Source organism: Acinonyx jubatus, chromosome C1 (assembly GCF_027475565.1).
Source record: "Acinonyx jubatus isolate Ajub_Pintada_27869175 chromosome C1, VMU_Ajub_asm_v1.0, whole genome shotgun sequence".
NCBI classification, from domain to species: Eukaryota; Metazoa; Chordata; class Mammalia; order Carnivora; family Felidae; genus Acinonyx; species Acinonyx jubatus.
In genome coordinates, this window is record NC_069381.1 from 106,796,350 (window position 1) to 106,819,231 (window position 22,882).

Genomic DNA, 22,882 nt, shown 5'->3' on the forward strand with positions numbered 1-22,882 from the left:
TAGTGGAAAAAATATCTGGAATTAGCAGTAGTTAAACCAGTGATGTTTATGACCTCAATAAATGTGAATTGGTTAAATTTCCCTTAAAAAAAGTAAGATCTGAGATTGGGTAAAAAATACAGAGTATAACTTGTCTATTAACAAGAAACAAACTTGAAATAAAATGAGAATGCTAATAGAGTAAAGAATAGGAGAATGTTAGTTTGCTGTGGGCCACAAACTGGGTGCCTTAAAACAACAAATGTATTCCCTCAGAGTTTTGGAAGCTAAGAGTCTGAGCTCAGTATGTCAGCAGAGCCATGTTCCCTCTGAGACCTTTCAGTGGAACCCTTCCTGCCTCCTCCTAGTTTGGGTTGTGGCTGGTAATTCTTGGCATTCCTTAGCTTGCCACTGAATCAGTCCAATCTCTGCCTTTTGTTTCTCAGATTCCACAGATGAGTGAAATAATATGATGTTTGTCTTTCTCTGACTGGCTTATTTCACTTAGCATTATACTCTCTAGATCCATATATGTATATATGTTTATATATACACATACACATATATACACCACATGTTCTTTATCCATCTATTGCTAGACACCTGGGCTGTTGTTTGGTCACTAAATGCTGCAATAAACATAGGGGTGCATGTATCTTTTCATATTCTTTGGGTAAATTACTCAGTAGTGCGATTATGGAATTATACAGTGGTTCCATTTGAATTTTTTTCCTCTTTTTTTAAAAAGAATTTTAAAAAATTATTTTTGAGAGTAGAGAGAGTGTGAGTTGGGGAGGGGCAGAGAGTGGGACAGAGGATCAGAAGCAGGCTCTGTGCTGACAACAGAGAGCCCAATGTGAGGCTCAAACTCAACAAACCGTGAGATCATGACCTCAGCTGAAAATTGAGAGTTGAATACTCAATCAACTGAGCCACCCAGGCACTCCTCCATTATGAATTTTTGAGGAATCTCCATATTGTTTTCCACAGTGGCTACACTAGTTTGCGTTCCTACCTACAGTGCACAAGGGTTCCTTCTTCACATCTTTGCCAACACTTACTGTTTCTTGTGTTGTTTTTAGCCATTCTGACAGGTGTGATGTGATATCTCGTTAAAGTTTTGATTTGCATTTCCCTGATGATCTTGAGCATCTTTTCATGTGTCTATTGGCCATCTGGATGTCTTTGGAGAAATGTCTGTTCACATCTTCTGCCCATTTAAAAAAACTTTTTTTTTTTTTTTTTTAACATTTATTCATTTTTGAGAGACAGAGACAGTGCGCGAGCAGGGGAGGGGCAAGAGAGAGAACGAAACACAGAATCCGAAGCAGGCTCCAGACTCTCTCAGCACAGAGTTCGATGCGGGGCTCAAATCCATGAACCATGGGATCATGACCTGAACTGAAGTCAGATGCTTAACTGATTGAGCCACCCAGGCGCCCCTCTTCTGCCCATTTTTTAATTGGATTATTTTTGGGGGGTGTTGAGTTTGGTAAGTTTTTTATATATTTTGTATACTAACTTTGCATTGGATATATACCGTTTGCAAATATCTTCTCCCATTCAGTAGGTAGTTTTGTTGGTTGCTTCCTTTACTGTGGGGAAGCTTTTTGTTTTGATGGAGTCCTAATAGTTAATTTTTGCTTTTGTTTCCCTTGCCTTAGGAGTCCTATCAAGAAAGAAATTGCCATGGCCAGTGTCAGAGAAATTACTGCCTATGTTCTGCTCTAGAATTTTTATGGTTTCAGGTCTCACATTTAGGTCCTGAATCCATTTTATTTTTGTGTATGGTGTAAGAAAATGGTCCAGTATCAGGAAAAAGCTCTTTAACATTGGTTTTGGCAGTGAATTTTTGAATGACACCAAAAGTGCAAGCAGCAAAGGAAAAGGAGACACATGGGATTACATCAGACAGTAAAACTTTTAAAAAAATATTTAGTTAAAAAAATTTTTTTTTAAGTTTATTTATTTTGAGAGAGAGAGAGAGGGAGAGAGAGAATCCCAAGCAGGCTCCACACTGTCAGCACACAGCGTGACTTGGGGCTTGATCCCTTGAACCGTGAGATCATGACCTGAGCTGAACTCAAGAGTCAGACACTTAACTGACTGAGCCACCCATGCACCCCAAACTGTAAAGCTTCTGCACAGCAAAAGAAACCCATTGGTAAAATGAAAAGGCATCATATGGAATGGGAGAAATTATTTGTAAACCATCCACACGATAAGGGTTTAGTATTCAGAATATATAAGAATTTGTATAACTTCATAGCAAAACACTGCAATTTTTAAAAATGGGCAAAGGACTTGAGTAGATACTTTTCTAAAGATGTACAAATGGCCATAGGTATGGGGAAAGATGCTCAACCTCAGTAATCACCAGGAAAGGCAAAACAAAATCATAATGAGATTACCTCACATCTCTTAGAATGGCTGTTGTCAAAAGACAAAAAGGTAAATGTTGTGAGGATGTAGAGATAAGGGAGCCCTGTGCACTGTTGGCAGGAATGTAAATTGGTATAAGCCACTATGGGTACATTATGGACGTTCCTCAAAAAAACTGAAAGTACAACCATCATATGATGTAGCAATTCCCTTCTGGATATATGTCTTGAAGGAAATGAAATCCTTATCTTGAAGAGATTTCTGCATCCACATGTTCACTGCAGCATTATTTATAGTATCCAAGACATGAAACAGCCTAAGCAGTTTGTTGATGGATGATAGATAAGGAAAAAGATAGTAGAATGAATGGTGGTTGGGGGAAATGGGGAGATGTTGGTCAAAGTATACAAACTTCCAGCTATATGATGACTAAGTTCTGGGCATCTAGTTATGTAGTATTGTGATTATAATTAGCAAATACTTGTTACATGCTTGAACAAGTTAAGGGACTAGGTTTTAAGTGTTATGATCAGAAATAATAAGTAATTATGTGAGGGGATGAAGGTATGAATCATATTGTCATCATTTTGCATCAAATCATTACATTGCATACTGTAAACTTACATGTAATATGTCAATTTCTCAAGTTGGCAAAAAAGTACGAGGACTGTTTTCAATCACAAAAAAATTGCTGACAATCTGAATCTCTTATCATGGAACATTATGTAGCCATTAAAAAAATGCAGTTGGTATTATGCTAAGTGAAATAAGTCAGGCAGAGAAAGACAGATACCATATGTTTTCACTCATGTGGATCTTCAGAAACTTAGCAGAAGACCATGGGGGAGGGGAAGGGGAAAAAACAGAGAGGGAGGGAGGCAAACCATAAGAGATTCTTAAATACTGAGAACAAACTGAGGGTTGATGGGAGATGGGGGAGAGGGGAAAGTGGGTGATGGGCATTGAGGAGGGCATCTGTTGGGATGAGCACTGGGTGTTGTATGGAAACCAATTTGAAAATCAATTAATTTAAATAATAAAATCCCAGAATCAATCAATAAGTCAATAAAATGCGGTAGATCTGTGTTTGTGACATGAACTGACAAAGCAAGTTGCAGTAGAGTTAAACATGGTGCATTTTTTTATACTTACTAAAGAGTAAAGCAAAAACTGTATAGTAATAGAGTATGCTTTAAATACTACATAGTGTATGCGCCACAGATACATATTGTTTCACATATTGTGTATTGTGCAGATCTCAGATGATTTGATTGAGTGGGTCTTGGGATAAGGACAGAAGGCCTGTTCTTGAAACAAACTTTTCCAGAAATTTTGATGCCGACACAGGTTTGAGAATCCTTGAGGTAGATGTTGGATTGCCTTAAATAAGCATCCCTTTTTCTTTTCTCCAGGGCCTGGAAATTTACACTGCAGGATTCCAGGACAAACACAGTAAGTTGCTAAGGGCAATCACCTGTAACGTTTTTGCCTTGCCTTGCTGTAACAAATGGGATGATAGGGGATTAAGAAAGGGAAATGGGGATGGGTTCCTTGACCGTCCAGCCATGGCTGAGCACTCATAGCTGGGCAGGGCACCTTTTACTGATATGAGAGTAAACTAGATTTTGCCAAACCTTTTAAGGCAGGAGGCTCCCTGCCAATACAGGCAACACTGGTCCTAATATTATCTTCCAGAAGTGTATCTCAGAAAGTTTTGCAGCACTTTGAATTCTGCTGTAGTTTACAGAGAAGGCTCAAAAAGGACCAGAGTCCATTCATGGCACCCCAGCCTTGTGAAACAAGCATTTTGGGGACTTGTGCTTGATTCTAGTTCTGCTTCTGACCTTAGGAAGTCACTGAGACAGTAAACCCCATTTGTAGGGGTCTAACGCCATTTTTGTGTCCGAGAATCAAGGCAACTTCCTCTGCAGGAAACATTTTTATTCTTCAGATAGGATTTTATTTTTCCCTATAAAGGTAGGAAAAGAAAAAGGTAGATGAAGCTTATAAAATAATTTGTACAGGTAGGAAAAGTAAAAAAGACTTAATATCCAAATGTCATTGTTTCCTACTCTGTTAGCCCAAGACAGTTCTTCCTGTTAGCCTACTCTGCAACTCCAGTTAGCTTTTCTTTCACAAAAATCTTGGCTGAAATTAGTGTTAATGATCCATACTGTTGGGGCTAAGATCCCAAGATGATTCTTTGCATGGATTTATTATTATTTTTTTAAGTTTATTTTTTTATTTTGAGAGAGAGAGAGAGAGCACACGTGCTCACAGGGAGGGGCAGAGAGAGAGGAAGAGAGAATCCCAGGCAGGCTCTGTGCACCATCAGCGTGGAGCCAGACATGGGGCTCAAACCCATGAGAACCATGAGATCATGGCCTGAGCTGAAATCAAGTGTCAGATGCTTAACTGACTGAGCCACCCAGGTGCTCCTGGAATTTTTTTTAAAAGAGTACATGATTTTTCTTTTTCCACTGGGAAGTAATTTAATGAAGGAATTTTTTTTTTAGTGCAAGAAGCAGGCTGTGTGTGTAGGACAATCCCTGACTGCTGTGTTTTCAGATTGTAGGATTTATATTTAACAGAAGGGTTGTTGAGAGTGGTGCCACATCTTTGAAAAGGCCTGGATAATGGTAGACTCTGGCCTCCTTAGGCAGTGAGAGCTCCATTCGTGCCTTCTGCAGATGGCTGAGGAGGACAGCCTCCTCCCGAATTCAGAGGACAGGAGAGTGCAGGATTAGAGGGGGTTGTGGGGAGATACTCTTGTTGTTCACTGCTTTTCAGAGACCTGTTGTATTTGCTGTTCTGATTTTTAAAATTTTGCTGAATAGAAAGGGTATGTATACGTACAGAATCATGAGAGCCTGTATATGGTTGCTTTGTGACAGAAAGCTGTTTTTCATTCTCTCTCCTCTCATAGGCTTATGTTGGCTCAGAAGTCCTGTATGATGAGACAGCTGTGGCTTCTTCCCCTCCTCCTTACACAGCCTATGCTGCACCAACCCCTGAGGTAGGGAGCAAATCTTGGTGTTTTGGAATCCAAGTTTTAGGGAGGTTGGGGTCTCTGTGCTACTCTCCTCCCCACCCCTCCCAACTGTGCTACTCTCCTTTTTAAGAAACAAAACAAAAAAAACCCTTGAACCAGTGTCAGAGAAATTAAAAATGCACTCAACCCTTTTCTTTAAACTTTTTAAAAAACAGATTATTGTCATTGTTTGCTTTCATAAAATAAAGCTATTGCTTTATAATCTCCATGTTTACATTTTGTTTTTAAGATAGGCCTGATAATGATTCATGGTTTTTTTTTTTATTTTTTATTTAAAAAAATGGTTTTTTTAATGTTTATTTGGTTTTGAGAAAGGGAGAGAGACAGAGTGTGAGTGGGGGAGGAGCAGAGAGAGAGGGAGACACAGAATCTGATGCAGGCTCCAGACTCTGAGCTGTCAGTGCAGAGCCTGACGCGGGGCTTGAACCCACAAACCATGAGATCATGACCTGAGCCAAAGTCGGACACTTAACCGGCTGAGCCACCCAGGCGCCCCTTTAATTAAAAAAAAAAAAAAAAGTTAACATTTATTTATTATTGAGAGACAGAGCATGAGCAGGGGAGGGGCAGAGAGAGGAGGAGACACAGAATCCGAAGCAGGCTCCAAACCCTGAGCTGTCCGCACAGAGCCTGATGTGGGACTTGAACTCACAAACCGTGAGATCATGACCTGAGCTGAAGTCAAACGCTCAACCGACTGAGCCACCCAGGCGCCCCTAATTTTTTCTTTTAATGTTTGTTTATTTTTGAGAGAGAGAGAGGGAGAGAGAGACAGAGTGTGAGCAGGGGAGGGGCAGAGAGAGAGGGAGACACAGAATCTGAAGCAGGCTCCAGGCTCTGAGCTGTCAGCACAGAGCCCGACACGGGGCTTGAACTCATGAACTGTGAGATCATGACCTGAGCCAAAGTCAGATGCTGAACTGACTGAGCCACCCAGACACCCCCTAAAAATGATTCATGTTAATCATAGTTGCTTTGATAATATGATATTGATGATTTTTATACTTAATGAATTACTTGAATTTTCTTTATAACCAGAAAAGATGCTTTATTTTTATTTTTACTTAAAAGATTCTGTTTATTTTGAGAGAGAGAGCGAGCAGGGGAGAGGCAGAGAGAGGGAGAGAGAGAGAATCCCAAGCAGACTCCACATTGTCATTATGGAGCCCAACGTGGGGCTCAATCTCATGAACTGTGAGATGGTGACCTGAGCCGAAATCAAGAGTCAGATGCTTAACTGACTGAGCTACCCAGGAGCCCTACTTTTTTTTACTTTGAAAAAACAAAACTCAAGAAAAAAATCACATATCAAATACCTTAGGAGTATCTCCTAGTTAGATGTGTTAAGTGTTCAGTGCTACATATAGAAGTTTCTGTTGTGGGAGGGACTTTTTTTTTAACTTTTAATAATTATAGATTTACATGAAGTTCCAAAAATAATATGGAAAGATCTCATGTACTCCTCATTCAGCTCCTCAGTTGTTACATGTTACATGAAATCAAAACCAGGAATTTGAAATTGGCAAAATGTTTATGTCTGGTTTCGTGTCATTTTATCATATGTGTAGATTTGTGTAACCAGCCCTTCAGTCAAGATATAAAACTGTTGATAAAATCTTCCCGCTACACCTTTACATAGTTATACCCTCATTCCCCTAACTCCCATCAACCACTGATTTGTTGATTTGTTCTCTGTCTGTATAATTTTGTTATTTCCACAATGTTATATAAATAGAATCATACAGCATGTGATCTTTAAAAAAATTTTTTTTAAATGTTTATTTAATTTTTGAGACAGAGAGAGATAGAGCATGAACGGGGGGGGGGGGGGGGTGAAGGGGGTGGGTGGGTCAGAGAGACAGAGAGACACAGAATCCCAAGATGGCTCCAGGCTCCGAGCTGTCAGCACAGAGCCCGACACGGGGCTTGAACCCACAGACCGTGAGATCATGACCTGAGCTGAAGTCGGATGCTTAACCGACTGAGCCATCCAGGCACCCCTGATCTTTTTGAGTTTGATGTTTTTCACTTAGTACAGTTCCCTTGAGACCCAGCCAAATTCTTGCATGTATACCCCATTAAGTATTGATGGATGTTTACTTGGGGTTGTTTCAAAGTTTTGGCTATTACCACTAAATGTACTGTGAATTCTCCTCATGTACAGCTTTTTATATAGGCATAAAGTTTTATTTCTTTGGGGAAAATGCCCCAAAATGGAATTGCTGGGTCTATTATATGGTAAGTACATGGTTAATTTTTTAAAAAGCTAAAAAACTACTTTCCAGAATGACTCTACTGTTTCACTTATGTGAATAATCCAGTTTCTCTGTATCTTTCCCAGCATTAAATGCTGTCACCATTTTTTAATTTTAGCTGTTCTTACAGGTATGTAGTGATAGTTCATTCTAATCTTAATTTGCATTTCCCTGGTAGCTAGCGATGTTGGACATCTTTTTATGTGCTTTTTTTTTTGCCATTGTATATCCTGTTCAGTAAAATGTCACTTCATGTCTTTTGCTTGTTTTCTAATTGTATTATTATTTCTTTTAACATTGAGTTTTGAGAGTTCTTTGAGTTTGAGATAGGAACACTTTGTCAGATATGTGGTCTGGAGCATTGTGTTATTATCCTCTTAACAGTGCCTTTCATGGAGTTTTAGTTTTCATGCAGTCTAGTTGATCAGTTTTTATGGTTTGTGCTTTTGTTGTCGTTTCATACTTCCCCCAAGACCAGGTTTCCTAAGGTTTTCTCCTGTGCTATTTTTTGGAAGTTTCATAGTGCCAGGATTTACATGTAAGGCGTTAGGGTTAGGGTTCATTTTTTTTTTTAATATGAGTGTCCACTTATTCCACTACAATTTGATGTAAAGTCCTTTCTGGAATTGCTTTTGCATCTCTGTGAAAATTCACTTGGCTGTATTTGTGTGTGTCTATTTATGGGTTCTCTGATTGTTCTATTGATCTATGTGTTTTTCTTCCTCTTGCACCACACTGACTTGATTACTGTAGCTGTATAAGTCTTAAAATTGGGTAGACTGATCCCCCACTATATCCTTTTCAGAATTCCCTGAACTATTCTGGTTCCATTTCCTTTCCATATGATGTGTCTAAGTCTACAGCAAAATCTTCTTGATAGATTTTGAAAGAAATTATTTTAAACCTATGTATCAGGTTTTGGGGGGAGAATTGACATATTATGTTGAGTTTTTCAGTCAGTGAACATGGACTGTCTCTATTTAGATCCTCTGATTTTTTTCATCAGCATTTTGTAGTTTCAGTATAAAAATCTTGGGCATGTTTTGTTAGATTTACACTTACGTATTTTTTTTTTGATCGTTGTCTATGGTATTATGTTTTAAATTTTAATTTCCCCAAGTTCATTGATTTTTGTTTATTGATCTTATAGCTTGTGAACTTACTAAGCTCACCTATTGGTTCTAGAAGTAGTTTTTTGTACATTCTCTGGGATATTCTACAATAGACGCAATCATGTCATCTGTAAATAGGGAGAGTTTTCTTTCCAGTCTGTGTGCCTTCTATTTCCTTGCCCTGGTTAGAACTTCTAATGTTATGTTGAAGAGCAGTGGTAAGAGCAGTCATCCTTGTCTTGTTCCTGATTTTAAGGGGAATACATTCGGTTTTTCTACATTACATGTGATGTGAGCTTTAGTTTTTGAAGATGTTCAATAACAAGTTGAGAAAGTTCCTTTTCTAGTTTTCTGAGTTTTATCATGAATAGGTGTTGAATTTTGTCAAATACCTTTTCTGCATCAATTGGCATGGTCATGTGATTTTTTTTTTTTTAAACCTCTGCCAGTATGATGGATTATACTGATTGATTTTCAAATATTGAACTAGAGTTGCATCCCTGTAATAAACCTCTCTTAGTTGGGTGTATAATTCTTTTCTTTTATTGCTGAATTCTGTTTGTTAATATTCTTACAGATTTTTGCATCTATATTCATGAAGGATATTGGTCTGTAGTTTTTTTGTACTCTTATTTGGTATTAGGTCATACTGGCTTTACAGAATGAATTTTGGGAAGTGTTCCCTGCTCTTCTATTTTCTAGAAGAGATTATATAGAATTTGTGTTAATTCTTTTTTAATTTATTTTAAAAATTTTTTTAAATGTTTGTTTATTTTTGAGAGAGACAGAGACAGAGTGCCAGCAGGGGAGGGGCAGAGAGAGAGGGAGACACACAATCTGAAGCAGGCTCCAGGCTCTGAGCTGTTAGCACAGAGCCTGATGTGGGGCTCAAACTCACCAACCCTGAGATCGTGACCTGAGTTGAAGTTGGATGCTTAACTGACTGAGCTACCCAGGCGTCCCATGTTAATTCTTTTTTTAAATATTTGGTAGAAATCTCCAGTGAAACAGTCTGGGCCTGAAGATTTTGAGTGTGGGGTATTTTTAATTACAAATTTTATTTTTTTTAAATGTTTATTTTTGAGAGCGTGCAAGTGGGGGAGGTGCAGAGGGAGAGGGAGACACAGAATTGGAAGCAGGCTCCGTGCTCTGAGCTGCCAGCACAGAGCCCCATGTGGGGCTCGAACTCATGGACCTGAGCCGAAGTTGAATGTTTGACTGAGAGCCACACAGCCGCCTCCAAATTCTATTTTCTTGAGAGTTATAGTACTGTTCATTTTCTATTTCATATTGAGTGGATTGTAGTAATTTGTACTTTTTGAGTAATTGGTCCTTTTCATATAAGTTGTTTAATTTACGTGTGCACCTCTGTCATTGGTCCACAGACGTTTACATTTTCTTGGTGGGTTAACTGTATTATCATAATGTAATGTCCCTTTCTGTTTCTGGCAATTTTCTTTAGTCTGATGTTTGCTCTATCTGATATTAATATAGTCACTTCTTCTTGCTTTTCACTGTGTGGTATCTCTTCCCATCTTTTTTTTTTTTTTCAACCTACATATTTCATTTGAAGTGAGTTTCTCATAGGTAACATGTATGTGAGTTTTCCCTATCTGACATCTGACAAATATCTATTTTGTAATTAGTATATTTAGACCATTTACATTTAATGTAATTTTTGATATATTAGGTTTAAGTATGCCATTTTGTTTTTTGTTTCCCTTTGGTTCTGTGTTTTTTAAATTTCTCTGTGTTCTTTTACTTAAGCTTTTTGTGAATTATTTGAACATGTTTTAAAATTGCCTTTTGAGGGGCGCCTGGGTGGCTCAGTTGGTTAAGCATCTGACTATGGCTCAGGTCATGCTCTCATGTTCGTGAGTTCAAGCTCCTCGTCGGGCTCTGTGCTGACAGCTGAGAGCCTGGAGCCTGCTTCAGATTCTGTCTCCCTCTCTCTGCCCCTGTTCGTGCTCTGTCTCTCTGTCTCTCTCAAATATAAATAAACATCAAAAAAAATAAAGTTGCATTTTGATTTATCTATAATGTTTCTTGAGTGTGTCTCTTTGTATTGCTTTTTTAGTGGTTGCTCTACATTATTCATATTTACGTATTTTTCAAAGTCAAGTGTTCACGTTTCTTTTATATATGAGAACCACATCAGATGGTGTTAGAAATTTTGCTTCAGCTGTCAGACTTGTTAGAAAAGTCAAGCTGTGAAGGAAAGTTTATTTACATGTATTTCTGCTCTGTACCTTTTTTTTTTTTTTACCTCCTGATGTTTTAGGGTCCTTTCTTTTATTGTTTACATTTTGTTCAGTGAAATTCTTTTTTTGCCATTCTCTTAGGATAGTAGCTCTGTTGGCAACAGATTCTCAGTTCTTCATCTGAGAATGTCTTGATTTTTTTCTTTATTTCTGAGGGATATTTTCACTAGTGTAGAATTCTGAGTTGACATTTCTTCCAGCATTTGTCAAGTGTGTGCTATTTCCTTTGGTCTACATGGTTTCTGAGGAGAAATCTGCTATCATTTACATTTCTCCCCATGTAGGTAATGCATTGTTTGTTTCTTGCTATTTTCATTGTCCTTAGTTTTCAGAAGTTTGACTATAGTATGTTGGTATGGATTTTGGGGGCGTTATCCTATTTGGCGTTCATTGTCTTTTTGTTTCTTGCTAAATTTGGGAAAATTTAGGCCATTATTTCTGGAATGTTTTTTTCAGCCCCACCCCTTTTCCTTTTGAAACTAATGATATGGATGTTAGATGTCCCACATGTCTCAGATTCTGTTCATTTTCTTTTTATTAAAAAAAATTTTTTTTAATGTTTATTTATTTTAGAGGCAGAGCATAAGCAGGGGAGGGGCAGAGAGGGCTGGAGACAGAATCTGAAGTAGGCTGCAGGCCCTGAGCTGTCAACACAGAGCCTGATGCGGGGCTCGAACCCATGGACCATGAAATCATGACCTGAGCTGAAGTTGGACACTTAACTGACTGAGCCACCCACGCGCACCTTCTTTTCTTCAATATATTTTCCTCTCTATTCCACTTTATAGTACGTTTACTGATTCTTTTTCTCTGACATTTCTATTCTGTTTTTGGACAACTGAGAATCCTAAACATCAGGAGGTGGTAAAAAAAAAAAAAGTATGGTCAGAGCAGAAACTCTGGTAAATGAGCATTGGCCTCAACTTAAAGTCGCCAGCTGCATTAACCCCTAACAAGGGAGTCCACTTGTCCTTTGAAGCCAGGCATTGACTTCTCATCTGTAGCTATGAAAATCCTTGATAATATCTTCTTCCAATAGAAGGCTATTTCATCTGCACCGAAAATCTCTTGTTAGGTGTAGCCACCTTCATAAATGATCTTAGCTGCCATCTTCTGGGTAACTTGTTGCAGCTTCTACATCAGCTCTTGCTGCTTTACCTTGCCCTTTTACGTTATAAAGCTGGTTTCTTAAACCTCATGAACCAACCTCTCTTAGCTTCATACTTTCTTCTGCAGCTTCTTTCCCTCTTTCAGCGTTCACAGAATTGAAGAGAGTCAGGGCCTTCCTCTGGATTAGGGTTTGGCTGATCTTCTACCCACTCCACTCATATGTTCTCTGTATCAACTATAAGACTGTTCTGTTTTCTCACCATTTGTATGTTCACTGGAGTAGTGCTTTTAATTTCCTTCAAGAACTTTTCCTTTGCACTCACAACCTGGCTGTTTGGTGCAAGAGGCCCAGCTTTTGGCCTGTCTCAGTGTTCAACATGCCTTCCTCACTGAGCTGAATCCTTTCTAGCTTTTGATTTAAAGCGAGAGATTTGCGACTCTTCCTCTCACCTGAGCACTTAGAGACCGTTGTAGGGTTCTTCTCAATTAGCCTCATTTTAATGTTGTTGTGTTTTAGGGAATAGGAGACCTGAGAGGGAGATAGGAACTAGTGGTTGGTGGAGCAAGCAGAACACACGATTTATCTATTAAGTTTGCCCATTTATATGGTGTGGTTTGTGACACCCCAAAACAATTACAATAGTAATATCAAAGATCACTGATCACAGATTGCTGTAACAAATATAATAATGAACGGGGCTCTTGGGTGGCTTAGTCATTTGAGTGTGACTCTTGATTTCGGTTCAGGTCATGATCCCAGGGTCATGGGATTGAGCCTTGTGGTGGGCTCTGTGCTGAGTGTGGAGCCTGCTTAAGATTGTCTCCCCCCTCTCCCCCTCTCTCCCCCCTCTCCCCCTCTCTCCTCTTTTCCCCCTCCCCCTCTCCCCCTCTCCCCCCTCCCCTTCCCCCCTCCCCCTCTCCCCCATCCCCCTCTCCCCTCCCCATCCCCCTCTCCCCTCCCCATCCCCCTCTCCCCCCTCTCCCCCTTCCCCCTCTCCCCCCTCCCCCTCTCCCCCTCTCACCCACTCTCCCCCCTCCCTCTCCCACCCACTCCCTCCCACTGCCCTGCTCCCCTGCTTGTGTGCTCACTTGCTTGCTCTCTCAAAAAAAGAAAGATATTAATAATGAAAAAGTTTGAAATATTGTGAGAATTAGCAAAATGTGACACAGACATGAAGTGAACAAATGCTGTTGGAAAAATTGTGCCAATAGACATGGTCCGTGTAGGGTTGCCACAAACCTCCCATGTGTAAAAACACAGTATCTGCAAAGTGCAGTGAAGTGAAACACAATAAAATTTCATTATGATGTTGAATAAAAGTAGTAAGAGTGGGCAGGCACTGTATTGTCTTGTTTCTGATCTTAGAGGAAAGCTTTTAACTTTACACTGTTGTTTATGATGTCCTGTGGGCTTGTTGCATATGGCCTTTATTATGTGGAGGTACATTCCCTCTCCACCTGCTTTGTTGGTGATTTTTATTATGAGTGGATGCTGAACTTCAAAATTGTATTTCTGATGGGCCTATTTCTTTTCAGCAGGCATATGGCTATGGTCCATACAGTGGTGCGTACCCTCCAGGAACTCAAGTTGTCTATGCTGCAAGTGGACAGGCTTATGCTGTACCCTACCAGTACCCGTATGCAGGTACCCCACACCCACCTTCCATTCCTTATTTCTCTTCATTTACTGGGTGGATCTGTGAGGCCTGAAGGAATTGTATTTCTTAGTTTAAGGATAAGTGAGCAGTGCTTCTGGTTATAGACCACAAATGATTCTACTATGCTTTAAAAAAAAAAAAAGTTATGTATTTTTACGTTGTCTTATAAAGTTGGAGTAGGCTTGTGTTGTTTTTTTTTTTTATTTAAAAAAATTTTTTTACATTTATTTATTTTTGGGGGAGGGGCAGAGAGAGAAGGAGACACAGAATCCCAAGCAGGCTCCAGGCTCCAAGCTGTCAGCACAGAGCCTGACGCAGGGCTCGAACTCACAAATCACAAGATCATGACCTGAGCCGAAGTCGGACAGTTAACCGACTGAGCCACCCAGGTGCCCCAGAGTAGGCTTGTTAAAACTTCACTGTTGTATCCAGATTTATTCCCAAGGAGAGAATTTGTACCTACTGGTATTCACTTATATCCCATTTTAAACGATAACTTTCTCCTGTTTTTTCTCTTCTGGTAACATCCTTCAAATATTATCACTACTGAGGCGATACTCCATTTTGCAAGTGAAATAAAGGCCTGGAAGGTTCTTACATTTATTCCAGGCTTTTGATGCACTTCCATTTTTTACCTTACCTGAGGAAAATTGTAGTTGTGAGTAACTGGCCTGTGTAGGTAGCATCAAGTCCTGGGTGCAGTTTGGGCAGTGGGAGGTCTAAGGTGGAGGTGCAGGAGAGTGCTGGCTGTGAGGCCAGAGCCTACAGTCAGGATGAGGGGGCCCAAGAGCCCCCATCATGTGGTTGATGGACTGAAGAACAAGGTCACACCCAGAAGCCCAGAGAAGGCAGAGGTGGTTGCAGTGGGCATGGCATATCGGATCAATGTATAAATGAATGAAGCTGGCAAATAGCTTACAAGAGTCCTGAGCCCATAGAGCGGTTGGGAATCTGAATCTGAGGGCGCTGTGAACAAACCTAGTGCAGTGTCTTACCACGGCAGTGGAAGAAGAATCTGTTGCCAGAGAGGTAAGTGGTCACTGATGTTAACCTCACAGAGAGGCCCAGGGCTGCCGCCCCCTGACTCAAAGTATTCTGCTAATTAGTGGTGGTTACTTTGGTGTCTCATAGGTGAGCATTCAATATGAGAGGTTCTCTGCCTATCTGTTCCTGCAATCTGATGTAGTTCACTCAACTAGCATGGACTGTGACTTTTTGACTTTTTTTCATGTCAAATTGAAAACTAATAAAATGATGATGCTAAAAAATGAAGTATTTGTTGGCCCTGTGATCTTAGCACAACTATTTTTGTTTGAATTACTTTCCCCATACAAAATAAATTTTTGTCATTGAAATCTTATATCACCTTTTGCATTTCTTTTCTCATTTTAAAATTCTGTGTATTCTGAGTGCTGCATAATTTCCGTAAGTATTTTTAATGACTGCATATTATCATATTGGGTGATCTTCTAGTATTAACTGTTTACTTTTTCCTGTTTGCAGTCATAAATGTTGCTTTGAACATGTCTAATGATTTTCTTTTTCATTCCTGTTAGATCTTAGAATACGTTTTTCATTTCTGTGTATTAAGGTAATGTGTTAAAGGGCATAGACATTTATTTTTCTTTTGATACCATTGAAATTTAGAAAGCTTCTCAAACATGCAGAAGTATGGACAATAGTGTAATGAACTGTCATTTGTCCATTACCACCTTCAGCTAGCATATCATGCCTAATTTTGTTTCACCTCCATCTCCTGTCATCTCTGGATTGTTTTGAGGGAAATCCACACTGTATCCTTTCATCTGACAGTATTACAGTAAATCTTAATACCATTTATTTAATTTTTTTAAAATGTTTATTCATTTTTGAGACACAGAGAGAGACAGAGCATGAGCAGGGGAAGGGCAGAGAGAGGGAGTCACAGAATCTGAAGCAGTCTCCAGGCTCTGAGCTGTCAGCACAGAGCTCGACACGGGGCTTGAACTCACGAACTGCGAGATCATGACCTGAGCTGAAGTCAGACGCTTAACTGACTGAGCCACCCAGGCGCCCCAAATCTTGATACCATTTGCCCAGTTGATTCTCAGAACAGTTTGCCAGTTTCTTTCTTTTTTTTTGAAGAAAATCTATTGTTATTATTTTTAATTATGGTAAAAAAAAACAAGTACCATAAAATTTACTTTTTTAAAAACCATTTTAATTGTACAGTTCAGTAGTGTTAAGTACATTCACATTGTTGTGCATCAGATTTCCAGAATTTTTCATCTTCCCATATTGAAACTGTACTCGTTAAACAACAACTTCCCTTTTCCTTCCTCCCAGCCCCTGATAACCACTATTATACTTTATTTTTCTGTGAATTTGGATACTTTAGACATCTCATATAAGTGGAATCCTATAGTATGTGTATTTTTGTGACTGGTTTATTTCACTTAGCATTATGGTTTTTTTTCTTTCTTCTTCTTTTTTTTTTTTTCTTTAAAGGAACTTTTAGTTTTTTCTACTACTTCAATGATAGAATTGGAGATGTAGCCTGGTGGGGAGGAATCAATGATAGACTGAGTTTGAAAAGGGAATAATTTAAGACTGGTCCAACTGAGGCCAGAGACCATTTACATGAGAAGAAAGGCAAATGACTAATAACAAAAAATTCAACTTCACTAATAAAGACATGCAAATTCAAATGAGATACAATTTCTGCTGATCACATTGGCAAAAATGAAGATATTCTTCAGTGTTGGTAAAATTTGCCAGTTTCTACCACTTCTAGGAAGTTCCTGAAGCACTGGTTTCTTAGTTGTCCTGAAAGATTGCCTATTGTTAATAGCTCTAAAAGTTTTGATACCCTCCTTGGGTCTAAAGTGGATCCTTAGGTTGCTTTAGTTTACATTTTTCTGCTGACTGGCAGAGATAAACATGGTGTAATTGTTTACAAACTTGATCTCTTTGCCTGTTTGTCTTGCAGTTGGTGGGTTTTAAGCCCTAGCCTACCATGCCATGAGAGCGAACTTCTTTCTTACTCAGCCCCCAGACCTCTGACTGGGGTAATCTCAGCTGTTTCTTACTGTATAGAAGAGCAGATGTTTTGCAGAAGTGCTAGTAAAGGGAATTTCTGTAAATTGGATTCTTTACTTGCTCTTGCCTTTCTTCATAGAAAAAGAGATAGCCCTCTCATGAGCACCCTCAAGATACTTGCTGCAGAGGGCAGAGTCAAGAAGTAGGTGGGCATTCAGCATTAGCATTGTGACCCATCTAGCAGGTATACTTGCTGTGGAGAGGGTGAGTTGAGTTTGTGGTCATCCCCCAGTAGCCTTGTCCTGATGACCAGATTGGAGCTTCTCAGTCCCTTTCTGGATACCCCAGTGCTTGGCCAGCTTCATGACATTATGTGGTCTTTAGACACCATAGTCATGCATATAGCAGGTTAAAGGCCTTCTCTCTTTTTTTAAAAAAAAAATTTTTTTTAATGTTTGTTTATTTTTGAGAGAGAAAGAGAGACAGAGCACAAGCAGGGGGGGGGGGGCAGAGAGAGAGGGAGACACAGAATCCGAAGCAGGCTACAGGTTCTGAGCTGTTGGCACAGAGCCGGACGCGGGGCTCGAACCCATGAACTGTGAGATCATGACATGAGCTGAAGTCGGACGCTTAACTGACTGAGCCACCTAGGTGCCCCAAGGCCTTCTATTTAATATGATTGGAGCCAGTGGTCAGTCAGGCAATTAAAAAAGTACAAAGGGTGCTGTGTACACGCTATGAGTGTTCTGTTTTAATTTACCTGTGTTAGTGGACAGTGTTCAGCTGTCTTTTGACATGGGCTCTAGGATTTTGCTTTGCATTGGCTCCTTTGGTTGGAGTTTTCTTGTCTTGTAAACACTGTGCTCATGACCTATCACCGCCTCGCGGTTTCCCTTGGTAAGTACAAACAAGTCTAGGTTTTAAGATTCTTTTTTTAGTTTTTTAGTTTACTCATTTCTTTGCTCTGATAGTAATTTGTGAGTTACCTGCCTTTATTCAGTCCACCCTAAAGTATCGAACTTAGTTATCCTGGAAGCAATAGCTGCCTATTTCACATTCACATTTTGACCATTTATGTAAAGCTTAGTTAAGTTAGGTAATTACAGTACGTACAACTTAGAAATGTCCCCAGCTGACTTGGGTAAGGATTTCTCTTCCTGGTAGGAGCAGAGGCAAGCAGGAGCTGCAGGAGAGGTCTCTCCTGGTCATGTAGTGCAGGAGGCCCTTGATGTGATCTACTGAGGGAATGTAGATTTAGATTGTCCAAGGGATCTTCTAATTAAGTCAGCTTGCAAGTTCCTACTATCCTACATTTCATAGTTCCATTTGCCTAATTGAAAACTTTTAAATTTCAAGGCAGTGAAAGTAAATACTACTAGTTCACCAATTTTGAAAGGTAAACATTGCATAAAACATTGTTTGCTTCCAGTGCTGTTACCTGTACTTGATCAGCCCTTTGTTTATAATGGTGTCATTCTACTGTGCAGCTTTGGTGTTTTTTCTTTTCTCTTCTATTCTCCTCCATCATATTTGAGGTATTAGTGGTTTATGAGTGCCCACTTGTAGCCTGAGTGCCTGGGTTTGCATGCCCTTATTGCCATTAACCCCTGTGTGCCTCACTTTTGCCCATCTGTAAAATGGGTATAATAATAAACTCAACTCATAGGGTTGTTAGTATTAAGTGAGTCAGTACATGTAAATGCTTGTAGTACTGTAATTGCTTAGAGTACTAAGGACTTCTAAATGTTAGCCTTTATTTTGCTGTTGGTTTTCATCTACATATACACATTACTGTTGTATTAGTTTCTTGCTCCCATAGGGTTGAACTGTTAAGGGAACAGCAGGTCAGGGAGGGAAGTTAACATTATTTATATTTGAGTAATTTTAAAGCTAATTAGCTGTTAGATAGTATAGCTGTGAAGTATAGAACAGAACAAATAGTACATTTCCAGTTGTAAACTTTAGTCATGCAAATTAAATATTAAAGTTGTTTAAAGTTTGCTTTTTAGAAGTTTTCCCCTTAACGTAAGTATTTTCCCCCATAAAGACCTATGATTAAAAATGAGCAAGTTTTATTAGCAGATTTAAGGTTTAATTTAAAAATCGTTTACATGAATATCAAGAAGCTAATTAGCTTTTAAATGGATTTTTCATTTTCAGCTTTAGGTGCAGATTCTTGCCTCTCACAATGCAGGCTCTGTGTATCTCCCATGCTCTCCTGTATCTACCTGTCATCCTAATAAGTGTGACTGGAGGGGAGAAGTGGACATTGGAGACCAGAGCTTACAGCTGCATTAGGATCCTGCTGTTTGCAGTGCTTGGGGGAGGGCAGAAGTGGACACTGGAGACAGGAGCTTACAGCTGCAGTAGGATCCTGCTGTTTGCAGTGTTTGGGGGAGAAGTGGACATTGGGGACTGGAGCTTACAGCTGCACTAGGACCCTGCTATTTGCAGCGTTTGGGGGTTTGGACCTTGGAAAGTTGAGCACCTTGGTTTCCTCTTACTGCAGTCTTAGAAACAGTCACCATGGCCTGTTCTGGGGGAGAGCCGGGGAGCACCCACTCAGCGACTCCACACACCTGTTGAGAGGAAGACAGCACTGTAAGAGAGGGATGCACATGCAGGGAGATGTGACCTCTGCCACTTCAGGGCACACTGTCTTTATGAGGGAATGTTGGACTTCACAAACTGCTCCTAACAGCATCTGCTTTTTCACTTCTTTTTTAGGACTTTATGGACAACAGCCTGCCAACCAGATCATCATTCGGGAGCGGTATCGAGACAGCGACAGTGATCTGGCTCTGGGCATGCTGGCCGGAGCAGCCACCGGCATGGCCTTAGGGTCTCTGTTCTGGGTCTTCTAGAGTCCTTCAGATCTGGATGTGCATAGCTTCTGATACCCTGTGTGCAATAATATAATTTGCAGGGCATTTCTGTTGGTGATAAATGTTTTTAATAATAGTTTAATTGTTCTTTTGAAAGTGATGACATCATAGTTCTAACTAATCCATACACGTACTATAGAGAAGGCTTCTGATTTGTGTTTAGCTAAAACATGGAATCTCTGGGGCACTGGCTCATTCCAGGAGTTTCATTCTAGAACTCTTGGAATACCTTATTTTGGACATACCTATTTAGAATGGCATTTTCTTTTCAGAGTTAGGTATAGTGCTTAAGGGATAATTTAGTGTTCTGTTATATATGGTGATGTATGAGTGAGCAATGTGGCAAGGAGAACTGCATCTTCTTTCTGTTTAACATTGAACTTTGAAGCCTTGGATCAGAGCTGGCTGCATGTAACTTCAGGAGTTGTGGACTGGTAAGCAACCAGGAACTTCCCTGAGGCAGTGGGGTGGTATCCCCAGGACCTCTGGGGCCAGCAAGGCTGACTGCTCAGGATGATGGGGTAGGGTCAGCCCCCCTCCCCACCCTCCTCCCTCCCCACCTTCCTCCCCACCTCCTCTTAAAATGATGCTTCTTCATTTTATTCTTTGTTTTTTTTGGTATTATCCTTGGAAAATATCCCATATTAGGAATTGGCTTGAGCCTCAAAGTTTTATCCTTTAAAACTTGAAGAAGCCAAAACAGTTTGAAGTATGTGGAGGTAGATGTGCTTTATTCAGAGAAGACCCTATGTTTTTAGTGTCTGCTTTGGATATTTTTATTGCCACATCAGCCTACTTATAGCTTATTTTGCTACTTGTTGAGAAAGTGGTATTAAGAGTGGTGAGGAAATGGAATGAGAGCCATACTTACAGTGTGACTGTGTCAGGCCTCTGGGGATCACACTGTGCAGAGGGTGCTCTTTTCCTCTCTTCTGTCCTTCTGAAGAGCAGGTGTCCTGCTTTGTGCAGGACTGGGGCACTGTGATTGTCCCCCAAGCACTGGGGTTCATGGAGCCCTGGTGATGTATAGTGGGGGCTCTTGGGACCATGGCTGTTGGGGAGACTCAGGTTACAGATGGGAAATAGATTGCCTAAGGACATGAATGACCTTCTGTCAAGGTATTACTCAGCTTGACCAGGACCTGGGCTTTGTTTTTATTCCTGACACAGAAGCTTAAACCATGTAATTTTGAGCCCCAGCTATGTGTGAAGCTCTGGAAAACCCATAATCCTGCACTTCTGTTATTTCTTTATATGAATTTGTAAAGCCCAAAATTAGTCCAGTCTTCTGTCCCGCAAGCTTTAAAAAATGTACTTCCACCAAGGCAGTTTAGCACAGTAATAGTCCCTACGCTGGCACTCCAAAATACACTCCCTAGTAGCACAAATTCTGTTTTTATTTTCTGTGGCCAGTTATATACATAACTTGTTTCATAGGTCAACTGACTCCATCTCTGAGCAGACTTAAATAGATCTCCATATGAAGCCATCTGCCAAACGACCTTGATGTCAGGTCTGTTTTCCTGGGCAGTTCTGCTGAACTTACACTGTAGAGTTTGTTTCTAGTTGAAAGGAGGTGCACTTGACTGTCACCCCTTTGGATGTTTGAGACAGTGGAAAATTGCCAACTGTGATTTGTGACAAGGTTGGTTTTGATGATTAAAAATGTTGCTCTTATGATTTTACATCCTTTGTAGTAAGAATGGCTTTGTTTAGATGATAGTCATTATTAAGAGCTGTATGCTTTACTAATAAAATATTAAACAGTTTTTAATGTGGTATTGGGGTATTGATTTTGAACTTGGAGTTCCTGGAACCACAGGGTACTGAGTTATGTTGCTGAAATGCCTGGGAAGCAGAGTCCCCCCTCTGACAGAAGGGGCAGGTGTAAACTGAAGCTTGGGCACATGTGTGTGCACTCTGTTGGCCAGCCCCATTGGGCAGCCACAGTTGAACCTGGAAATTCAGTGTTGCCAGTGACTTGATGCTGTTAGGAAATGCATAGTAGGTATAAAGATGGGCTGAGATACTTCATTTCCTTGGTCCAATTTCTGTAGATGCCAGCTTTGTGATTGCCTCAATTTAGGTAATCCTAAATCAAAAAAAGTTAGATGAGGTGGAAGGAACTTGTTCAGGTGTGAGTGAGCTTTTCTCACTTTCATGTGTGGAAGAAGTTGCCCACTGACATTGCACACATGCCAAGCTGATTGTTTTTTGGTTACTGGAGTGAACTTCAGAGTCTTAGATAGTAAGGAGAAAAGAAAGACTAGTGGCTGTGTTTCAGATGATCATCCTAAAACAGGCCAGACCTGGACCCAAGACACTGGTCTCAACCATGGTTGAGACGAATGGCCTAAGTTTATTTTCTGCATCAGTTATGATCCTGTTTCATTTTTCTTTCTCCTTCCCAAGTTTATGTAGACACAGGCATGGAATGCAGTTCCATTTCTTCCCCCCCTAGAATTGATCTGTTTTCTGATTGCTTCCCTCTCATATTCTCTTGTGTCCACAGAACCTATTTTCCCTGTATATGCAAATTGTATGTTTATAAGTGAAAATGTTAATACATTAAATGGTTAACCTTAAAGCAGGTTGCATTGTGACTTGTTTTTTTAAATTAAATTTAGTTAAATAAAACCCAGCTTACCTATTTCTCCCACTATCCACCCCCACTTCTGGCAACCACCAATCCATTTTTTAAAAAAATTATAGTAACACACTGTCAGTTTTTTCTGCTACATCATGGGCAATAAGAATGGCAGTTACTGAGTGGGGCGCCCAGGTGGCTCAGTTGGTTAAGTGTCTGACTTTGGCTCAGGTCATGATCTCACAGTTCATGATTTGGAGCCCCGCATAGGGCTCTGTGCTGACAGCTTGGAGCCTGGAACCTACTTTGGATTCTGTGTCTCCCTTGCTCTCTGCCCCTCCCCCACACGTGCTCTGCCTTTCTGTCTCTCAGAAATAAATAGACATTAAAAAGAAATTAAAAAAAAAGAAGAATGGCACTTACTGAGAAATCCCTGAGTTTTGGGGAATGTATTATCACATCAGAAAAGAATGACTCATTAGATTCTTAAAGTAACTCTATAAGGCACTATTGTCCAGGTTACACTGGATGAAACAGGCTCAAAAGTTAAATATTTTTCTCAGGAGCACACAGGTAGTAAGTG

At 40.0% G+C, this 22,882-nt stretch overlaps 1 protein-coding gene across 2 annotated transcripts in view; it reads left to right on the forward strand.

Moving 5' to 3' along the window:
• The window catches only part of PLEKHB2 (pleckstrin homology domain containing B2), a 42,850-nt gene extending 20,551 nt beyond the window's left edge, over positions 1-22,299 (forward strand). The window contains exons 5-8 of one of the 2 annotated variants that reach the window (XM_027056090.2): positions 3,774-3,813; positions 5,288-5,377; positions 13,688-13,796; positions 19,555-22,299. In XM_027056090.2, the coding sequence (XP_026911891.1) occupies positions 3,774-3,813; positions 5,288-5,377; positions 13,688-13,796; positions 19,555-19,691 (376 nt within the window). In that variant the 3' untranslated portion in view covers positions 19,692-22,299. The remainder of the gene's footprint in view (positions 1-3,773; positions 3,814-5,287; positions 5,378-13,687; positions 13,797-19,554) is intronic. The other variant, XM_027056091.2, reaches the window with a different exon arrangement.
• Positions 22,300-22,882: the final 583 nt, after the last annotated feature.